This window comes from Rhynchophorus ferrugineus, unplaced genomic scaffold, assembly GCF_030347505.1.
Source record: "Rhynchophorus ferrugineus isolate W39M unplaced genomic scaffold, kcgeb_rfMv2 rfM3, whole genome shotgun sequence".
Lineage (NCBI taxonomy): Eukaryota > Metazoa > Arthropoda > Insecta > Coleoptera > Curculionidae > Rhynchophorus > Rhynchophorus ferrugineus.
In genome coordinates, this window is record NW_027472582.1 from 6,124,202 (window position 1) to 6,145,964 (window position 21,763).

Below are 21,763 nucleotides of genomic sequence, written 5' to 3' on the forward strand. Positions count from 1 at the left end.
TAAGCCTACCGACTGGTGAGTGACCAACATTAGAAATCATCCCAGAAGACATCCGGTCTTACCCAGCCTTGGTTACTGGCGTGACTGGGATCATTTTCCTTGTCGGATTTTACACTCTTGCCTAGAAAAATCACGAATGTTAAACAATCGCAAATATAAATTTACGACCATGCCCCAGCAGGATTCGAACCCGCAGTTATCGCAACAGTAGGAGGACCGTCTTATCGCCTTTACCACTGCGCCACCAAGCCGGCAATTCGCATTTTTATTTTTCAACTTCATTTTTTGTTGCTAGTATATTGTTTGAAATTGATATAAACATACATTTTTATATCGTTCAAATTAAATTAATATGTAAGTATTTAAAAAGAAAGAAGAATTCAATGTCAAATCAAATGACAGCAGAATTGTGTGACACATTTTTTACGACCTTTAGTTTTTAAGTTAAACAACGAAGAGCGTATTTTCAGAAAATGAGTGGAATTTAGTTTATGTCATATATCTGAAAAATTATAAATGCTTAACTAATGCTAATAATCCAATTATGTCCAAACGACGACAGATAAATAAAAATATCAGGGGTTGTAAAGAATTTTACGCTGAATCGATTGGTATATAATCAATTTTATACAAGTTTTTAAGTTACACAATTAGAAGTATATCTTCAATGACTGAGCGGATTTCTGTTGAAGATACAAATCTTAAAAACTATGACCATTTAATATAGATTTTCTATATTTTACTTCAAAATACATTTGCTTACATGATTTTTGTCTTTATTGGAGAGATAAAAAGATTGGCACTTTTTCCATACGTATAGTCGTGAAAATTGACGATATCTTGGAATTTTCAAGTTTTATGCCGTGATTTTCTTTCAAATAATTATAGGTTGATGAAAATAATAGATGTTACAAAGAATTTTAGAAGACGTTATAAAAAGTGTATTTTCAGAAAATTATGTATTTCACTTTATGTCACATATCTTAGAAATTATACATTCTAACACAATTTAACAAGGATTTTCATTTCTTTCAAATACATATAGAAATACAATATATATACATTACAATAAATACATATATAATACAAAATACACATGTTTTGAGAGTTTTTCTCCATCCTAGTGGTAAAAAAATTGGCACCTTTTCGTTATATAATACTCTTGAAATTTGACGATTTTCTACCATTTTTAAGTTTTATGTCGTCATTTCCTTTCAAATAATCGCAGGTTAATGAAAGTAAGTTTAAGGGTAGTATGGTAATTTAAAATAATCGCTAGTTTTCAAGTGTTACAAAAAAGTGCATTTTCAGAAAATATGTGGGTTCAAGTTTATGTAAGATATCTTAGGTTGTACCTTCTTCTGAGAGATAAAAAAATTGGCACTTTTTCCGTACGTATAGTCGTGAAAATTGACAATATCTTGGAATTTTCAAGTTTTATGCCCTGATTTTCTTTCAAATTATTATAGGTTGATAAAAATGACAGATGTTACAAAGAATTTTAGAAGATGTTATGAAAAGTGTATTTTTATAAAAAATTAATGATTCCAGTTTATGTCACATATCTTACAAAATATAAATTTAACACAATTTAACAAGGATTTTCATTTCTTTCAAATACGTATAGAAATACATATACATTACAATAAATACAAATACAATACAAAATACACATATTTTGTGAGTTTTTCTTCATCCGAGTGGTAAAAAAATTGGCACTTTTCGTTATATAATAGTTTGAAATTTGACGATTTTCTACCATTTTTAATTTTTATCTCGTCATTTCCTTTCAAACAATTACAGGTTAATGAAAGTAAGTTTAAGGATAGTATGGTAATTTAAAATAATCGCTAGTTTTCAAGTGTTACAACAAAAAATCCAACAAATTTTCATAAAATATGTGGGATTAAGTTTATGTAAGATATCTTAAAGACTATAAATTTTAAATTAATTAACATGAATTTTCGTCCATATCCTTTTCGAAATACACTTATTTTGAGTGTTGTATCTTCATCTGAGAGGTAAAAAGAATTAGCACATTTTCCATACATATAGTCGTGAAAATTAGTGATTTTATGTCATTTACAAGTTTTTTTTTAATGTCATTTTGGTCCAAATAATAAATTTTATATAACCTTCAGTTACATAATGAAAAGTATATTTGTAAAAATAGAATGAATTCTACCTCATAATACCTGAGATGTAAAAAATGGTACTTTTTCCATATATATGTGTGGTGAGTATTGAGATATGTTGCAGTTTTAAAGTTTTTTTTTATGATTTCCGATCAAATAACCGCATGCTAATATGACACATATTGCAAAGAAATTTATGCTTGGTATGATAATATTTATACGCCATTTAGTTATAGAATGAAAAATTTATATTCAGAAAATTAGTGAATTTCAGTTTATATCACATCTATTAGAAATTTAGAATATAATATAAATTAGAATAAAATATTTTCAACAAAAAAATTGAAACAAAATGAATTCAAAAAATAATGTACTCACTAAAAAGTAAAAAATAATCAAACTTAAATTTTTAACACAAAAAAACGTTTTAAAATAAAATATGTACATAATAATCGTTATAATGGCTAAATAAAAATAAACAAAAACCTTATTTAAACTACTTATTAATATTATTTAATACCTACCTAAATCTATTCATCTATTTACCATATTAATTAATTTACTACCAACGGATCACTTTGAAGACGATTAAATATTTTATTTTTCCCTTTTTGAAATTTTTTATGGTCACTTTTTGTTTTAAAACAATTGGGATAAAGAAATCTGTACGAAATATAACTAAAATAATATTGTTGTTAATCATTTTTTGTAAGTATATTATAAGACGTAAGTGCGAAAAACCGTGATAATAATAATTAATAAATATGTTGTTATTAATGGCTATTAACTTTACATATAGTTCATGTAACAATTATATAATAATAGAAACACGAACAATATCCTAATTTATTAAATCATATTTACCATAATATAAACATTTATAGTACCCTGTGTAATTATATGAGGTTGTTATTTAAGATATCGAAGAAATTCCGCACTGTGGCGTGTTTTGCAACGTTTTTCAACGAACGACTTGTTGATTTAATGCTAATCGAAATTCTGATGTTGTAGCCTCTTCATTTCACCGAGTTCTAGAGAAAGTATGTTGATTATTATGTAACATGGTTAGATTGTGGATAAAAAATCAGATTTATTTTGCTTCCCGATGGTGAGTAATTAATTATGTTATATGCCGGCTTCGTAGGCGTAGTGGTCAAGGCAGCATAGAGGTCCTCCTGCTGTCGCGAAAATCGCGGGTTCGAATCCTGCTGGGACATGAATGTAATTTATGTTTGTGATTGTAATTATAAATATCTTTACAAGCAACATTGGAAAATCCAACAAGAAGTAACCATTTCAATCAAGCTAGTAACCAGGCTGGGTAAGACCGTATGTCTTCTGGGATGATTTCGAATTTGGTCACTCGCCAGTCGGTAGGCATAATGCCGAGAACCGTGGTTCGGAGCTCATTAAACTGTAGGTCCAGTCCAGATAAATCCCCGTTGGTAAAAAAAGAGACTTTAAAATAGTTTTAAAGGATTTTTTTTTAATTTGAAGGTTTATTGTGAAAAATTGGTACAATGTATTTTATTTAAAGTATATTTTATACATCCATAGCCGGTAGTTTTATCCATCTTTCAGGCAATTGACGACTTTCACCTCGAATGAACGATGTATCTTTTCAGGCTATCTATAAATCGATCCATTTCTTGGTATCTTCATAAGAAACGAACCGATGCCCAAGGTATTTCCAATTTTAATTAACCGACTTCGAAAAAGGAGGAGGAATGTCTTTTTGCTGATTTTTCTCCGTCGATTGCGGGCCGATTTTCAAAATACTGTTTTTATACAGAAGCGTGCACTTCTGAGATGGTCCCATCGAAACCAAATCAGGATTTGTTAGTGAGCAAGTTTTCGCATATTTTTTATCTAAAATAATCAGATGGTTGTGTATAACATTATTTCTGAGCTGATGTGACGGAAAATCGGAAATCGTTGAATACAAAAGCCATTCAGTTGGCTTTTTCATTTTTTGCAGTTTACCAAGGGAGTACACAGTTGTGTCATTTCTATAAGACAGTCAGAGTCATTGAGTGTATCGATTTATATCTATATTCGTTATACAAGGGAGCGTACAGTTTTTACCACTTGTATTTATTTTCTAATTCATATCTTTTATATCATACTAGTATCGCACTGGCTGCAGACTGTACTGTAATAACAAATGGCCTTGTTAAGAATTGTGTAACGTAGGTATATCTAATAATATACGCCAAGAAGAGTTTTGATTCCTATTTTGTAACAGATAGAAACCCCCCAGTCTCGCTTCGTATTGCCGTTCAGCAAGTCGATTTTTCTTCCTTTGAATAAAACAGTTTTTAAAATATATTAATAGTTTCACGGCAAACGATGAGTTGATGACTCGAAGCAGTGTTTGAAGATGATCAAGCGTAATAAACCCGAGCTTTTAAGTCGATATGTCGACAATGGATGAAACATGGCTCCGAAGTCCAATGGACAGTCATCCGAGTGGATTGCACACGATGAACCCGCTGCAAAGCGTGGGAAAACGCAACAGCCGGCTGGCAAAGTTATGGCCAGTGTATTTTGGGATGCGCATTAAATAATTTTCATTGACTACCTTGGAAAAGGAAGGACCATTAACAGCGATTATTACATAGTGTTATTGGACCGTTTGAAGGACACAATCGCCGACAAAACATCCGCATTTTAATAATAAATAATCGTCCATTGTAACAAAATAAAGGAAACAACTTTCTCACTAATACCATCGGTATTCCGATGACCATTATATATTTATTAAAAAACTTACATGATCTCATTCATCAGGCTCATCACCGAATTACATCATCGGGTTGGCGGAACGATACAAAAGGCATATTCGACGTTTTCGATTACTTTCACTCGATGCTAAAACACATACACCGGTTCGATCGTTATTCCATTAAAACAGATAAAGCCAAATCAACGGTTTTGTTCTCACCACCGCGGACAAGATTCCTGAAATAGGTTAAAGCGCGCGTTTGAATGTTTCCAGTTGCATTTTGATCGGTTCTCTCGCGGTTAAACGATCGACCAGTGACTGGTACTTATTTTGTAGATTCGAGTTTAGTTCCTAGTACGAATTCATTGAAGAACAAAGTTGGTAAGTCTGAAAAAATTCATAATATATTCACACAAAAGCCTGAAGATATCTTAAATAAATCCTAATTATTCTAAAATAAATTAGAATTAGATTATAAATACTGTACGAGGTATTTAGTTATATAATAATAACAAGTAGTGACAACTTAATGGTCAATAAATCGTATATATAGTCAATAAATGTAATCAATAAAGCTGATAAGTCGGGAACATTTTAATTATTTGTAGTAAATTGATTCTAATCAAATAGCTAAAGTTATTAACTACGTATTGTTCGATTATATAACGAATATATTAGTCTATATAAGAATGATATAGAGATTCGTAAGACTTAAATAAAATGACATATTTTACTCGAAAATTTGCGAAAATGGGTAAATATAATTCTATGACCGTTGTTAGCGTTTAGTTTACTTTTTCCATCTAGATTTTCAACTCACAAGAGGCTAAATCTAGTAAATACGGTGGCTATTGCAAAAATTCGTAGAAATTCGCAAGATAATTGCGAAAACAAAAAAATATATATGAGAAAGATGCTTTGTTATTTCATGCAAATGTTTACATGGTCCCAAAGGTTATAATAACAACCGGAGTTTATTATCTTACTAATTTGTGGACAATTTATAAACAAAATTCCTTTTCAAACCCAACAAATATTGACCTCATATCATGATTTGAAACCGTATATAGCAAGCTTGCACCACTACTTAGCTTCTTGTCCAATTCAGGATTATCCCATTAATAGTGATAAAACAACGGTAATATATTTTTGTAACATCAAAAATTCTCCATATTTCAATAATAAAGTTTTAAACAAATTCATCTTGTTAATATGTTAGCCACAACTGCATTATTCATTGTGCTAAAAGCTTTCTAAAATGCCAAAAAAATCAGAGAAAATAGTGCCCACAGTACCTTATTTTTATGACTATAAAATCTTAATGGGACATTATATTAACTATATAGTTAGCGTTCGATTATATAACGAATATATTAGTCTATATAAGTATACAGATTCGTAAGACTTAAATAAAATAACATATTTTACTCGAAAATCTGTGAAAAAGGGTAAGTGTAATTCTATGAACGTTGTTAGAGTTTAGTTTACTTTTTACGTCTAGATTTTCAACTCAGAAGAGGCTAGATCTGGTAAATAAGGTGGCTATTGCAATAATTCGTAGACATTCGCAAGATAATTGAGAAAACAAAAATATATATGAAAAAGATGCTATGTTCTTTCATACAAATGTTTACATGGCCCCAGGGGTTATAATAATAACCGAAGTTTATTATCTTACTAGTTCGTGGATAATTTATAAACGAAATTCCTTCTCAAACCCAACACATATGGACCTAACATCTAAAATTCTCCATATTTTAATAACAAAGTTTTAAACAGATTTGCTAAAAGCTTTCTAAAACGCCAAAAAAAAAAATTCAGAGAAAATAGTGTCTAAAATACCTTCCTTTTTATTATAATTATTTTTATATAATTTTTATTTTAATCTTAATGGGTGTATCTCATAATTCTCCAAAATATAATTTTAAATTTTTGGTACGACTTCTGATGGTGGTCAGAGAAAACCCTAAAAAAAAAGAAAAATATAATTATTTCACAAAAAAAATAGATACAGATATACTAATATTATGAACCAATTACTTACAGAAGAATTGAAATCAATAAACAATTTTAGTAATATCGCCTGTGAAATTTTGAAGCTACGTCAACGAATCCTCATACATATCATTTTTAACTACATCAAATTTAAGTCATATTCTGTTATGTTGCACTTGATTGACCACAAAAATGCTATTTCGAACTGTTTAAACATTACGGTTCTTTCCAAGTAAAAGGAAGAGTTTGCTGTGGTGTATTGTTTTAATTGACGTATTCACCAGATGTACCGCCTTCTGATCCACTACTTCTTCAGATCGATGCAGCATATCTTGGCTGACAGTCGGTTTCGAAATGCCCAAGAGGAGCGAAGATTGATCGATGATTCAGTCGTTGTCAAGTCAAATCAATATTGTTTTGTTGAATGTTTTCGGAAAGTTGAGAAAAAGTTGTAGAAAAATTATTGATGAAACTTTAATTAATATATGTTTTTCTATTTTTCCTTTAATAAATGCCCTTTTAAAGTGAAAAAAACAGAATATAATACACGCAAACCCCTAATACTTTCCAATGTATTATCATCTAAAACGTTAGCAATAATTGCTGATAATATGCTTCTGCAGTACAAATTTATTGAATAAAAAAGTACATGGTTTTGGTAACACCATATGTTGAAAAATTGAAGTATATTAACGAAATAAAATTAAATGGACAGTAATATAAATGAATATAAACGTAAATATTAATGTATTTTATACATATATTCCATTAGAAAGAACGAGAGAAAAGTAATTTCTACTATAGTACAAAAAACTCGTTGCATATATTTAGGATTTAATTAAATGTATACATAAACATATCTAATATTGGCACATGCTTTCATCTCCTTTTAGTTCTGGTTCAGTACATACCATAATGTACCCATTCATTTTCACTTTTTCAAACAATTTCTGTCCATATAATTATATGGCGGTACTACTGGTATTATTGTGCTTATCTTGATTTTACTTAGATAACTTTAAGAGAGATTTTAATATATAACAATAACTATAACAATAAAATATGCTAATTATATAGCCTGTTCACTCAATATTATTAATATTATTATTAGTTATTAAGTTATTTATAATTTTATTACAAAATTGAGGTTCAAATGTCTCCCAAAATACATTTTCTTGAAAATCGAAAGGTGATAAGGATTATCGAGGATGATTTTGGAAAACTAATCAAAATACAATATCTTAGGTTTCAACATATTAGTGTATCGTAGTGTTATTAGTTGCTTTAGATTCACTAGCCTTCCCTTAGCTGCGAATTAGCTGATACTTGATGTCCCTTGATTATTTTTTTCTGAAAATACGATTGGTGTTACTACAAAAATCCACAAAACCCTGATGCATTTAAGAATATGCATGGATATTGGTTACAAAATACTACAAACAATCGACTTATTGATGGATAAAAGGGTTAATAAATATTTGCCGTATTTTATTTGGAATCATAGAGAGAAAACACCAAATACCAACATACCAGTTTGGGTTTATTAACAAGCATTCGACAATTGACCAGGTCGACAGAATAACAGATGTTATTGAAAAAGCCTACGAAAGTAAAAAAGAATATTCAGCTATATTCTTAGATGTAGCACAAGCCTTCCATAAGGTTTGATATGAAGGCATTGTTCATAAACTACAGAAAATGTTACCAAAACAACACTCCAAATTATTAAAATCGCACATTACAACCAGAATATTTAGAGTCAAACAAGATGAAGCTTACTCTACAATAAAAGAAGCTAAAGCAAGGGTACCACAACGAAGTGTACTGGGACCAATGCTTTATCACCCTACGCTTGTGATGTACCACAAATGGAGAATATTACAATGGCTGTCGGAGACAATAGTGAAGAAGCCTCACGAAAATTACATACAAGGGACAATATAAATAATTGGATACAAGCTTGGAAAATAAGAATTAATGAAAGTAAATCTATACATGTGCACTTCACCTATAAACAGACCGCACAAGCACCAATAACATTAAATAATACTATCATTCCATATAGCAAAAACGTTATTAAATATGTCGGAATGAATTTTGAAGCAAAACTTCTCTGGAAGGAACATATAAAGGAGAAAAGAAAAGAACTGGAATTGAAATATAGGAAAATGTATTGGCTAATTGGAAGAAAATCATAATTATCAATACATTAATTGCTATTATATAAGCCACTGAAACCTATATGGACATATGGAGTTCAATTATAGGGATGTTTTGTAAAGAGTAACGTAAATAAAATGCAATTTTTTCAGAACAAAATCCTAAGAGGTATTGTGGGCGGACCCAAATACTACAGAGCTGATTACCTACATCGGGACCTTCAGATACCCACAGTCAGTCAAAAAATCAAGAGAATTGCAAGGGGGCATGAGGAAAGACTCCATTCTCATGAGGATTTTGAAATATTGCAACTTTTGGATACCACCAGAGCAGGACACAGACTCAAAAGAATCAAACCATCTGATCTTGTGTAGTGTTGTGTAGTGAGGTGCATATAATAAAAAAATACAGCAGTAACATATTTATGTTTATATTTCACCAGAGACTGAGTTAGGGCCGATGGGTCCTCCTAGTTATATACCTAGATTTAAGTTATCATAAAGACAAATTGTAGGTTAGACGGAAACGACTAGTAACAATGTAATAATTAAATGACAAAAAAAATTATTTGGAGTTTTTTTCCATATATACCCGAAAATTGAATAAAAACACAAGAAAACTAATAAATAATCCCACACATGGCTCATCCTATAGAAAATACCCGATTTTTAATGTTTATTAAAACAACGAACTATAAATGAAGATATAAAGTGTGTCAATTTTGAAAACTCTCCTCATTCTGAAATAAAATCAAGAAACTATGTTTTAAATAGCTGCAGGCTTAGAAAGTTGTCTTTATTACGTCCTAATTGCTTATACGACCAATCAACTATAGCACGTTACATTTTCGAACAAAAACAAAACAATCGCCAGTCCTATTAATCGATCCAGAGTTAAAAATGTATATAGCGAATTTCTCAATGAATGAATTAATATGTCGATCGGTCGCCGGCCTGCCTGCCTATTGGAAATGGTCAAAGTTTTCGATTTTTCAAAGGCCAAGGCAGAATCGTTACTTTCACCCATTGCCCGATGGTTAACACGATGAATACCAACAACAAAAGTCAAGCGGTTCGCTCGTTTCACTATTATTCAATTGATGAGTCGGATGTTACAAAATGCAAGAAAATTTACTCACCGATTAAACTTAATTAAGATGTTTTGTTACATTAGTTGTTTCTGCATATTATATTAGAGTACTCAATAAATTCCATGACGATATTTCATCTATAGTAGATCTAAAATTACGAAATTGTATTAATAAACTGTAGCGACCGCTAAAACTCCTTAGGCCACCACTTTTTCATCCAACAGGTAAATTGAAAAGTCCCCGATTAGTTTTTTTTATTTAAGATAATTCCCTTCAAGGGTGATACACTGATTATAGTGACCCTTCAACTTTTCGATACCATTTTTCTAGTACGATTTGTCCTTTGCTTCCAAATAGGCCTCAATTCCAATAGGCGATCACCTCTTCATTCAACGAAAATTTCTTCCCAGCGAGCATTCTCTTGAGATCTGAGAACAGGAAATAGTCGCTGGGGGCCAGATCTGGAGAATACGGTTGACAAGGAAGCAATTCGAAGCCCAATTCATGGATTTTCGTGCCATCGTTTTCACTGACTTGTGACACGGTGCATAGTCTTGGTGAAGCAGCACTTTCTTTTTCTTCAAATCTGGCCATTTTTCGGCGACTTCGTCCTTCAAACGGTCCAATAACGCTATGTAATAGTTGCTGTTAATGGTCCTTCCTTTTTCAAGGTAGTCAATGAAAATTATTCCACGTATATCGCAAAATACAGACGCCATAACCTTGTCACCAGACTGTTGCATTTTCTCACGTTTTGGAGCGGGTTCGTCGTATGCAGTCCACTCGGATGACTGTCGATTGGACTTCGTAGTGAAATGATGCAGACATATTTCATCCATTGTTACATATCGACGCAAAAACTCGCGTTTATTACGCTTGATCATCTTCAAACACTGCTTCGAATCATCAACTCGTCGTTGTTTTTGGTCAAAAGTGAGCTCGCGCGGCACCCACTTTGCACAGAGCTTCCGCATACCCAAATATTCGTGAATGATATGATGTACACGTTCAGTTGATATCTTTAGAGTCTCTACTATTTCAATTAATTTCATTTTACGTTTATTCAAAATCATTTTGTGAATTTTTAAAATATTTTCGTCATTAACAACCTCTTTTAGGTTTTTAGTTAGTTCACCGTCTTCGGTGCTCATTTCACCACGTTTAAACTTAGCATACCAATCCTTGATGGTTGATTTTCCTGGAGCAGTGTCCGGAAACTCGGCATCAAGGCAAGTTTTTGCCTCTACTGTATTTTTCCCTTCAAAAGGCAATATTTTATCAACACGCGAAATTCCTTTTAATCCATTTTTTCACAATAACAAAAAGCGCTTCCCTCAAAATGCTATAATTCACACACTAATGATCCGACAGCTGTCAAATTTATACACGCATCTTATGAGTGTTACAGCTAACTAAAAAACATATGGACTTAATTCTAATAACGCCATCTATGTATCAGGCCGAGGACTTTTCAATTGACCTGTTACATCAAATTCAAAGATTGGCAACGCTGGTGGATGAGGTTCCCAACTATAAAAACAGCGCTCTCTTCTCTTTTCGCTACCCCCTTTTAACAGTACCATTTCCACAACGCTACCGTACTTACCTTTACCTAACCATTAGATATTATGCTGTCCATTCTCCCGTCGACCACATGTATCATTTAATATCGAAATAAACAACTGTTGTTCTTCGTAATGGTAAACATTACAAAATAAAAAATACTATAACCTAAAATAGATGTGCTGTTATCACAGTTAAGGAGCACACTTTCTACTACTCAGCCATCGACCAGTAGACACCTCATTCTGCAAACCAAGACAAATACAAACGGAAACAATCGTGTCTTCTCGGCACATCTTCATCAAACTTTCACCTTCGACCAAAAATCGAATTTGGCCGCAACCACCCTGACGACAGTCACGTCGATCGACGCGCACCACCCTGTATATACACGTGGCCGTACGTCTGTCGTTCGAACGCGAATCTTCACACGAAATTTCACCAGTGAAAGAAGTTGGCCGTCGGCTTTCATCGACACAAGAGCAGCAGCGTGTTTCTTGTAGAGAGTCGAACGTAGCACGCGTTGTTGTCGATTTGCGGTTTCGTTTCTCATTTTTTTCTCTCGTTAATTCTTTTGGATTTGTTGTGGTCAGTGATTAAAATAACAATGTGCAAGGAGACTGGCGAAGATGTCTTCGAGGCGTGGTTTCAGGTGGACTCACAAACAGGTAATAATCGAAAAGAGAAATGCAAAAATAACTTTGCTTTAACTAGTACAAGTTACAATTACAAGATTTATCCGCTGGAAGATATTCTAATTATACAATATAACGATACTTTAATATATTAATAAAAGTTGACTAAACAGGCAACAAATGAAGACCGAAGAATCACCAGTTACGTCTTGGAAAATGTTTCATATAAAACGTCAAAACACAACATTAGACATGTGCCAATAACATTGCCATATATTGACACTGACATTGATAAGTGCCTCATAACATTTATTTTCTTATATTCAAATTTTGATCCAAAAAGTGTTATTTTCGCAGAGCTTCTTTATATTTTGTAGCTATTTTAGCTATTTTTTAATGTATGTTCGCCAATTTCTCCGTCAATTATGGACCGATTTTCACAATTCTTTTTTTATTCGAAAGAGTGCGCTTCCGAGGTGGTCTCATTGGAATCACGTTTGGATCTGTTGGGGGGAAGGGAGGAAATCGAGGGAAACACTGAAATTTCAAAGGCACGTACAATGTTTTCACATATTTTTTATCTGAAATAATCAGATGTTTGTGTATAATATTATTTCTGAACTAAGATGTGACGAAAAATCGCAAGTAGTTCAGTATAAAAGCCATTTATTTTGCTTTTTAAGCACCATATATCTCACACTCACATATCAAATGAGACGTCGTAGAAACACGGCAGACAACTGTTTCTATGGTGTAATAGTTAGAACGTTAAGCTCACACGCGGAGATCTTTTTTCTAGTTTGGTTGGAACATTTGTCAAATTACCTAGACTGGGTAGTGGACACCGGGGCCTGAAGCGTTCCTTATTGTCTATCATTATTTCTTTATTCTTATTTTTCCTCATACTTTTACTTGTACTATCCTTTGTAATATTTAATTAATTGAAATTTTTTGAGTGTATATCTAACACTAAAAAGAGAAAAATAAAATATTTTTAACAAAAAAAATGAACCGACTTCAAAAAATAAATAAGAAACTCACTAAAAAGTAAAAAATAATCAAACTTATAGATAAAACACAACAACAAACATTTGTAAATGATAATCGTTGTAATAACTAAATAAAAATCAGTTTGAAGTCGGTGCCGATAAGACACATCCATTGTTTTAGAAATATATACGCTATAACTATCTTCTCCAACTGATTTGTCTACTTTCTATATACCTTTTTACAGATTCAATATTGAAGTCTTGTTTATCTCTTTAATTCTCACCATGTACATCTTTATTACCTTTGAGTAAAATACATTATTCCGATTATTCCAAATATAACCTCAAATTTACCCAAAAAACCGCAAAATTAATGTATACACTCTATAATTGAAAATAATAGCTGAAAAAATATATTTTTGTACTTTTGACACCGTTGACAGCCAAAAATAAAGTATAATTACATGGAGAAATGCCTGGTTGGTTTCACTTGGTTCGCAAATACTTCAAGAAAATGAATGATGGTAGCGTCATCATCAAGCAAAAAAACAACCTTTTTCATTAGCCGATGATGTTCAACACACACAATGATGTTCAACACAACAACAGAAAACATTTTTTCAACAATTTTGTGCTTACTGCATTAATTTAGTATAATAGATTTATGTGTGGCTTCTTGTTTCATTCATCGTCCAAAGTTTTTTACTGATGCTTACTAAATAAAATGATTCAAAAATCTAAGAGGTATTGATTTGTTTTTTTTTTCATTAATTCATGTGGTAATCCAATCAATAGTCCAGTTCTTAAAATAAAGTTCATGATTTCAAGAGAGAATTATCAATGAACTGTCTTATAAATAAATAGATCATCCAACAAATGGCTCAAGGCTTCAGGTTCCCATTTTTAAGTTTTGAATCAACAAAACAAAAATATGTAGACATTAAAAAAAAACAATTGATAATATTGATAACTCACTTTATAAGGCTTGTTTTTGAAACATGTGAGAGGTTAGAGGGAGTTAAATCTGCAGAATAAGGATTTTCTGGATTGCTATTTAAGATATATTACATATGTCTGATCAAGACGATTACAATGATAATTTGAAGTTCCAATATAGACAGATTGGAGATAATTTACGAACATTTCTTGGATATACCAAAACTAATTATAACATCAGATTTTTGGATCTCTGCTGGCTTGGGAGAAGTTGACATAGCTCCTTGACCTGTCTCTTTTATTTAGAATCATACAAGTTATAAACACAAGTCTCATCTAGAGCAATTGAATGAAGTGCAAAATGTTACAGTGTATTATGTTTTAAAATTAGTCATATTGTCTAAATGAGATACGTAGAATTTCTTCTAAGACTCTCTTTATTAATAGATAATATATAATAATATTCAATAGAATAACCTAAAATGCCAACACATTGACACAAATGTGTTATGGTTTTAAAGAAACTGATTAAGAATGAATTCTTGAGAAATACAATGTAATTAAGCGGCAAAGAAAAATAATATAGCCTTACTATGAGCTTTTATTTCTTCACTTTGTTGAAATAACACTATTTAATTGGTGATAGAAATTAAGTAAAGTAAGAACTGTAGAAGAGAAACCGTTATTATTAGGCTCTACAACATACATTCGGTAAGAAAGTAAAATATAAAAAGAGGTTGGTTGGTTTTTAAAGATTATATTAACATAGTGTAAATAATATTGTAACCTAGATTATTTTTTGTCTGTTACTTTATATTATTGTTTATGTTCCTAATGACTCTTATTATCAACCATTACAAATACAATTCGAGTATGATTATGTTAACACAATGAGTACTCTTGGTTGTAACAAGATTTGTACAATATATTAAAGAAAACATAACAAACAGAAACATAAAAAAGAAACAATTAGTATTTATAATCAATATTAACGCTAAATAATCTTAAAAACATCGCAAACTATAACACGCCCTTAACTGTATATAGATTATTTATGAAATATGAAAATATTTAAAACACAAAACTATAAATTTACATCAAAATACTATTCAATTTTAAGCAAAGAACAGGCGACTTGTTGAACGGCCGTACGAAACGACACCAAGGGTTTTTATTTATTAGAAAACAAACCAAACCCACCACATATTCGTTGTGCCATTCGGTCTTACGACACAGGGGCGATTTCTCAAATTCAGTCCACTGTTAGGGCTGCGACAGTTGTATGATACTATAAGAAAATCGCAATAACATCCTATTAGTGATTCTGTTTAAAGGATTTAAAAAAATTCCTTTTAATTTTTAATTTTAAAAAATAAAACAAAACAGCGGCATCTATCTGGTACGGTCGTGAACCTTAACTATTCCCGAATATATACACACATTTCATTCTGAGACTCTCCTGGGCTTTCTTCCGCTCCACCATTACCAAATCCGCCATATTAATAGAAGTTTTCGCCAGAGGAACTTTCTTATAGCATATAAAATCGACTAATTACGAATCCAGCAAGCTTTTCAATTTATATCTAATAGTTTCCAAGTTATAGTCCACAGAATATCATTTTGGGATTTTCCTAGGCTTTCTTTTGCTTCACCATTACTACATACGCCACATTATGATAACTATTCAACATAGGAGCTTCCTTGTAGACTATAAAACCCGCGGATTACGAATCTGGTAAGCATTGCAATTTATCTCGCAGAGTTTACGAGATACAGTCTTCACGATTTCATTCTTGGACTCTTCTGGGCTATTATCCGCTCGACCTTTACTACATCTGCCATACTAAGAGAAGTATTCAATATGGAAGCTTCGTTATATAAAGTGTGAGACTCACTAATTAGGAATTTAGCAAGCTTTTCAATTTAATTCTAATAGTGTCCACAGAATTTCACTCTGAGGGTTTCCTGGACTTTCTCTCACTGTACCATTACTATATCTACTAAGAGAATACTAAGAGAAGTATTTAATATAGAAACTTTCCTATAAAATATAAAACCCGCAGATTATGAATCTAGCAAGCATTTCAATTTATCTTTCATAGTTTCCGAGTTATAGTTCTCAAGATTTCATTCTGTGATTTTTTTCCGCTCCACAAATACTTTTGTCTTGTGATACAAAACAACTGTGACCTCTAAAAAGCCTTAAAAATGAAAAAACGACAACACCCACAACTCTCAAAATAGAACTATATATGGGAAATTCTAGTGCACCCGCCGTATTATCCAGATTTTGCTCTATTCAACTACCACTGATTCCGATCCATAAAAACACTTCTTCAAAATTCGACTATTGATTGCGTGCTTGTTATTGATGGTAACAAATCATTTAAAAATATATGAAATATTTCAACACAATGATTAGTTTTTCTCAGATAAGCTCTTCAATTCATTTAAGAACTCGGTATAATGCCTGCAAGTTTGAAATTTTTATGATTTTTAAGTATTGGTTCATGTTCACTTGTGTCTCGAAAATCTCTGAAGACATAAAAGGTCAAAGAATAACTATAATATGCATGTTAGATAATACATCAATATCAGTTTATCGATAAATATGGGCCACTATTACACATACATATTGCAAATTTCAGATTTTTTCTTAATAAAAATCAAGGTCTTTGATATGACATAATTTCGTCGTTCTATTGCGACCTTCCTTTTGGGCTAGAAACGAATTCAGTTCTACAAAACTAACCCGTGTTACATAAATCTTGACAATTGTTAAAAATACAAGGTGTCTGAGCATATTTCACTTTGACGAAACATATATAGTTATGTCGGTCTTGTAACACTCGGCTTGGCATTGTGAAATTCGTCGGATATCAGAAATGTCAGCGATTATCTAAAATAGTCGCTAATTGAACACTAATTACTTCTCAACATAGTAACTATGCAAGTGAAATTAATGCAATAGATTCTATTGGGTCATCTTGTTAAATAAATAAAAATAATTATTATATAAAACATATCTCTGAAAAAATTGAATATATAATCAGAAAAACACCTTGTGTCCCACGTAGTATCTACTCTCTTTCTCTATGTATAAAGCCCATTTACTTTTTTCTGTTTCTGCTCAGTCATTTTGCTTCGGTCGAGGTTTTTCCTCTCTTCTGAAATATTTCTCTGATATATTCATCCCAGGTTAGCTTAGGTCACCCTATGATTTTTATCCTGTTCTATTCTCTTTATCTATCCCTACCAACTGAGTTTTCTGCTTCCTCTGAGTCGGTATTGAAGTATTGTCTTATTTTACTGTTTCTCAAACTATTTATCTTTATTATACTGCTAACTATCCTAAGGTACATTTATTTCTACGGCTTCTACCCTGAATTTATATCCCTTTGACAATAACCTGATCTCGCAATTGAATATTATGGTTGGTCTTCAAATTTTTTTGTACACATTACCATTTTAGTTTCATTTCACATTTCCTTTTATAACAATGAATTTGCTGTTTATAGCGAAGTACAAATTTACAGATTCTCGAAGTCTGGCTTTCGTTTTCATCTTCTGGCTTCCATTCCAGGTCCTTAAATGTATTACTTGTTCCAATTTTACATCCTCTACATGGATACTTATTAATTCTGACTGTCTCATCACTATGACTTTTGTTTTTATTTCACTCGTTATCATCCCACATTCTCTTGGTATCATATATCATATATTTAAGAATTTCTGTAAGTGTTCTTGCCTATCAGTTGTTATTATTATCTAAAAAAACCTTTTTTTTTTAGAAATTGAACATATATTGGCCATCCTTATAAAATAATTAGTCTTTGGTTGCTCTGGACGACGTCTATCGGCTCCTATGCAGTCGACCAAAAATATTTTTTATTCAAGGTTTAGTGGATGCATTTTATCATCCATTATTTCGCTTGAATAGCTTCAATTGACTCTATAATTTGCGAATATGTGGAGGCCCTATATATGGAGGCAATTAATACATCTTTTAATTTTCGTGTAAAAATATAAGCGGACTAACTTGAAATATTTTTGTATTATCTAATGGTCCGACCTAATTTTCGTTGAAATCAAAACCAGCTATTGTGTTATGTCGGATCACCATACGTTTGTAAAAGTGCTTGATGGAGCAGCAGATTTCTTCAAATTAAACTAAGAATGTCCATGAAACTTCCATGATTAGCCTCTGTATAAACCGAATAATTCACTAATACCTTTACATCGATATCTGTGGTCAAAATATATGTAAGCACCTAAAATATAGTCCTATTTTTACTGATTATACTTGCATAGTTAGTTACCCTTACAAGTTAATAAAATGATATAAAACGATGAATTTGTTAGTTATTACACAAAAATATTAAGTTGCAAATACTTATTTAATAAATTAATTTTATTTTGTATCCAGCTTGCTGTGTTTACATTGACACTTCGCATTTTTACTAATAAATATCGCTGATTAAAATAAATGAAAAGACCTAAGATATACCTTCTCTTTTTACTGACTATACTCATCTAATCACCGACTTATTGCCTAATTTATAACCTTCATTAATAAAATGATACAAAAGATAAGTTTGTGTTATTAAACAAAAAAAATTAAGTTGTAAACAAAATAACTAGAATTGATAAATTTTTATACACTTTTTAATCGTTTTATTTTGCATTCCAGCTTGCTGTTGCAAGTTTGTGACTGAATGAAATGGGCAGATCCGACCCAGGACCACAAAAATACAAAGAATCTAATCAAATTGATTGCAATCATTGGCAAAAGTTGCATTCTCAGCAGAAGTACCGTACGGAAGTGGTGCTTCGTTCGAAAACTAACGATTTCGTAAAAGGGTAAGTACAAAATATAATTTTCAATAGAAAATTTAATAAGTCCTGTATTCGACACGAGAGGCGTTATTGTGATACAACAGTATTTTAATTATATTGTAAATTTTACTGCTCTTTAGTATAATTAGTTTCAAATATGTATTTATTCTCTATAAATATGTAGAGAGTTTTGGGGCCTAATCTATCGCCAATTTAAAAAATATTTGAGCGACTTATTAAACACATTATGGGAACATAATTAGATAAAACGAAAAACTTTCATCAAATGTCTGATGAAGGCAGGTTATACCAAAGATAGGGACAAAGCAAAAAAAAACATATAACCAGTCAGAAACAGGGAATCGGCTCGTTGTCAGGTGTGTCGCAGACAAAGGGTCTGCAGAAAGACTCTTTATTGTAATCAAAACAGTGTGGGTGCGATTTCTAAAGCTCTGACCCAAATTCAGTAATTTTTAGAACCATAATCGTTTGGTTGGAGTCCCTATTAGTGGAAAAGTTGTAGTGCAATCACAGGCGCAAGAGGTAATTGGCTGTATTACTGTGGGCCCGTTCATCCCTCGACGATATTTATTAAAAAGTTAAGAAAGGAGGCAAGGAGGCAGAAAATTGTCCAACAGATATATCTTGTTTTTCATAAAATACTTACTGGAAGACGCTGGAAATGCTAGTTCACCTCAAGTTCATATTTATCTTTTACTTTCTTTGAAATGATTAAACAGGTTAACTAAAACGAGTGCTTTCTACAAATTTAAATGGTCCAATCGTTTATATTTGTACGTCAAAATGAAGTACCTACTCTGAATAATATTCTTTATATCGCATTATATAAAATGTAAGAACAAAAGTCTGTAAAAACTATTTGAATCAAACACAAGTATACCTACACTCTGACTTTCCTCAACTTTTCCTTAAGAAAACACTTTGAGTAATGATTATTTAATACACTCAGATATTCAACTATGCATTATGACTCATTTTGAATTTTAAAAAATCCTATTTTGCCCGCTGAGCGAATGATAGGTCCTTGCGTACATAGCTGTAAACCATCAAGAGAAATGGCTCGAATTCCATTTGTTTCAGAAGCCATTCACAAAAGGAAATTTAGTCTATTAAACGTTTAGTTTATGTAAAAACTCAAGTATCGAGCTCCTTTTGGTTTCCAATCTTATGTAAAAGATACAGTATTATTTCAATAAGATTTCCGGATGGGAAACAACCAACACAAACCAATGACTATTTGTTGAATTATAGTCCTCATTGAATTTTCAGTAAAATATCAAAGAAAAATACTAAAAGCAAAACCTAATGCCAGAACCTTGATATAAGGATAATTATAGGGTTGTTGAAGGTATAAATAGTGCCATCACTACATAGTATAAAACAAAGTCGCCTTTTCTGTCCCTATATCCCTATGTGCGCTTAAATCTTTAAAACTACGCAACGGATTTTGATGCGGTTTTTTTCAATAGATAGAGTGATTCAAGAGGAAGGTTTATATGTATAATACATGCATAATATACTAAGGCAACATTGCTAATTTTAGAGGTTTCTAACGTGATGTCGTAAATTAACCTATTTTTTTAGGCTTATTTAGCAATTAGCAGAAACGCTGCTTAAGTATTGTACACCATAAAAAGGTCTACAAAAAAGTCCGCGATGGTATATGTTTATCTTTTAGGGATAACCCACATTAACCATTTTTATTGTTTACTTTTTACGTGAGAAAATGGCTTATTTGCGAAGCTATTTTAAGCGATACGGCATTAATCCTTATCGAATTAAGTACCTTAAATACAGTGTGCAATTAATATAGATCAATATGGTTCCTTACAGCATGTAAATTAAACAAATATTTTCGGAGATATTACAAATTTAAAATTTGCGTTTAAAAATGTGTAATGTAATAAAAATTGTATGAATTTAGATATTCCAAAGATAGCAGGAAATCTTCATAGTAAGTATAGGGGAAGAGGAATTGTTTTACTCCAAATTTAATGCGTGCAGGCCAAGGGCAGTAATGAATGAACCAAAAATACTGGATCGATTTTAATCATGTTTTCATTGAGTGACATAGGCATATATATTTTATGCCCGTGCAAAGTCGGAGCGGGCCGCTATGTTTTTATATACAACGTTCATATTTTTTCTGTAGTGTATTTAATTTAGTATCAGCATCGCACCCGTGCGAAGCCGGGGCGGGTCGCTAGTCTATTATAAACGAATTGAGAGTAGTTCAAATTCATGAACATCAATATTCATGAACTTTGGTATAGCCAAAGCGATCTTTTTTGAGAATCATTCAAACGTTTTAATTCTATTTCTTAGTTTCAGCACAACTGGTGACAAGATCCCATCATCCCGATACTGCGCCCATCATTGTCCGAGAGTCAGACGAAGCAAGAGCGAACCCGACTGTTCCCAGTTCCAATATCTGCGTCACAACCTCTACATCAAAAGCGCAGTGGAAAAGCAAAACGTAACAGCAATAAAAAGCATCATACCACGTCACCAACTAACGGGTTCATCGCGGTTTTCAGGATTTCAACTTTCAAAAGAAGAAAGTCTCATTTCGGAACTACACGCCCAAAATTCTGCGGCAAGAAGTGAACATGGGCATGTGGATGTGACAGCAATCGACGTTGACGCAGAAACACCGAAAACCAAGCAGATTATTTTGT

At 31.8% G+C, this 21,763-nt stretch overlaps 2 protein-coding genes across 3 annotated transcripts in view; one reads left to right on the forward strand and one right to left on the reverse strand.

The window, feature by feature from the left end:
• Positions 1-21,763, reverse strand: part of Flo2 (flotillin-2) — a 374,194-nt gene that overhangs the window by 175,101 nt on the left and 177,330 nt on the right. The gene's annotated exons all lie outside the window — the stretch shown is intronic.
• On the forward strand, positions 5,153-21,762 carry LOC143193801 (uncharacterized). 2 transcript variants are annotated; one of them, XM_076400193.1, is made up of 4 exons: positions 5,153-5,241; positions 18,919-19,088; positions 21,411-21,561; positions 21,623-21,762. In XM_076400193.1, exons 2-4 carry the CDS (start codon positions 18,949-18,951, stop codon positions 21,710-21,712), a joined length of 381 nt encoding a protein of 126 aa, XP_076256308.1. In that variant the 5' UTR covers positions 5,153-5,241; positions 18,919-18,948; the 3' UTR covers positions 21,713-21,762. The 2 variants fall into 2 exon arrangements, with proteins under 2 accessions (XP_076256308.1, XP_076256309.1); XM_076400194.1 differs by lacking the exon at positions 5,153-5,241 and adding an exon at positions 12,217-12,336.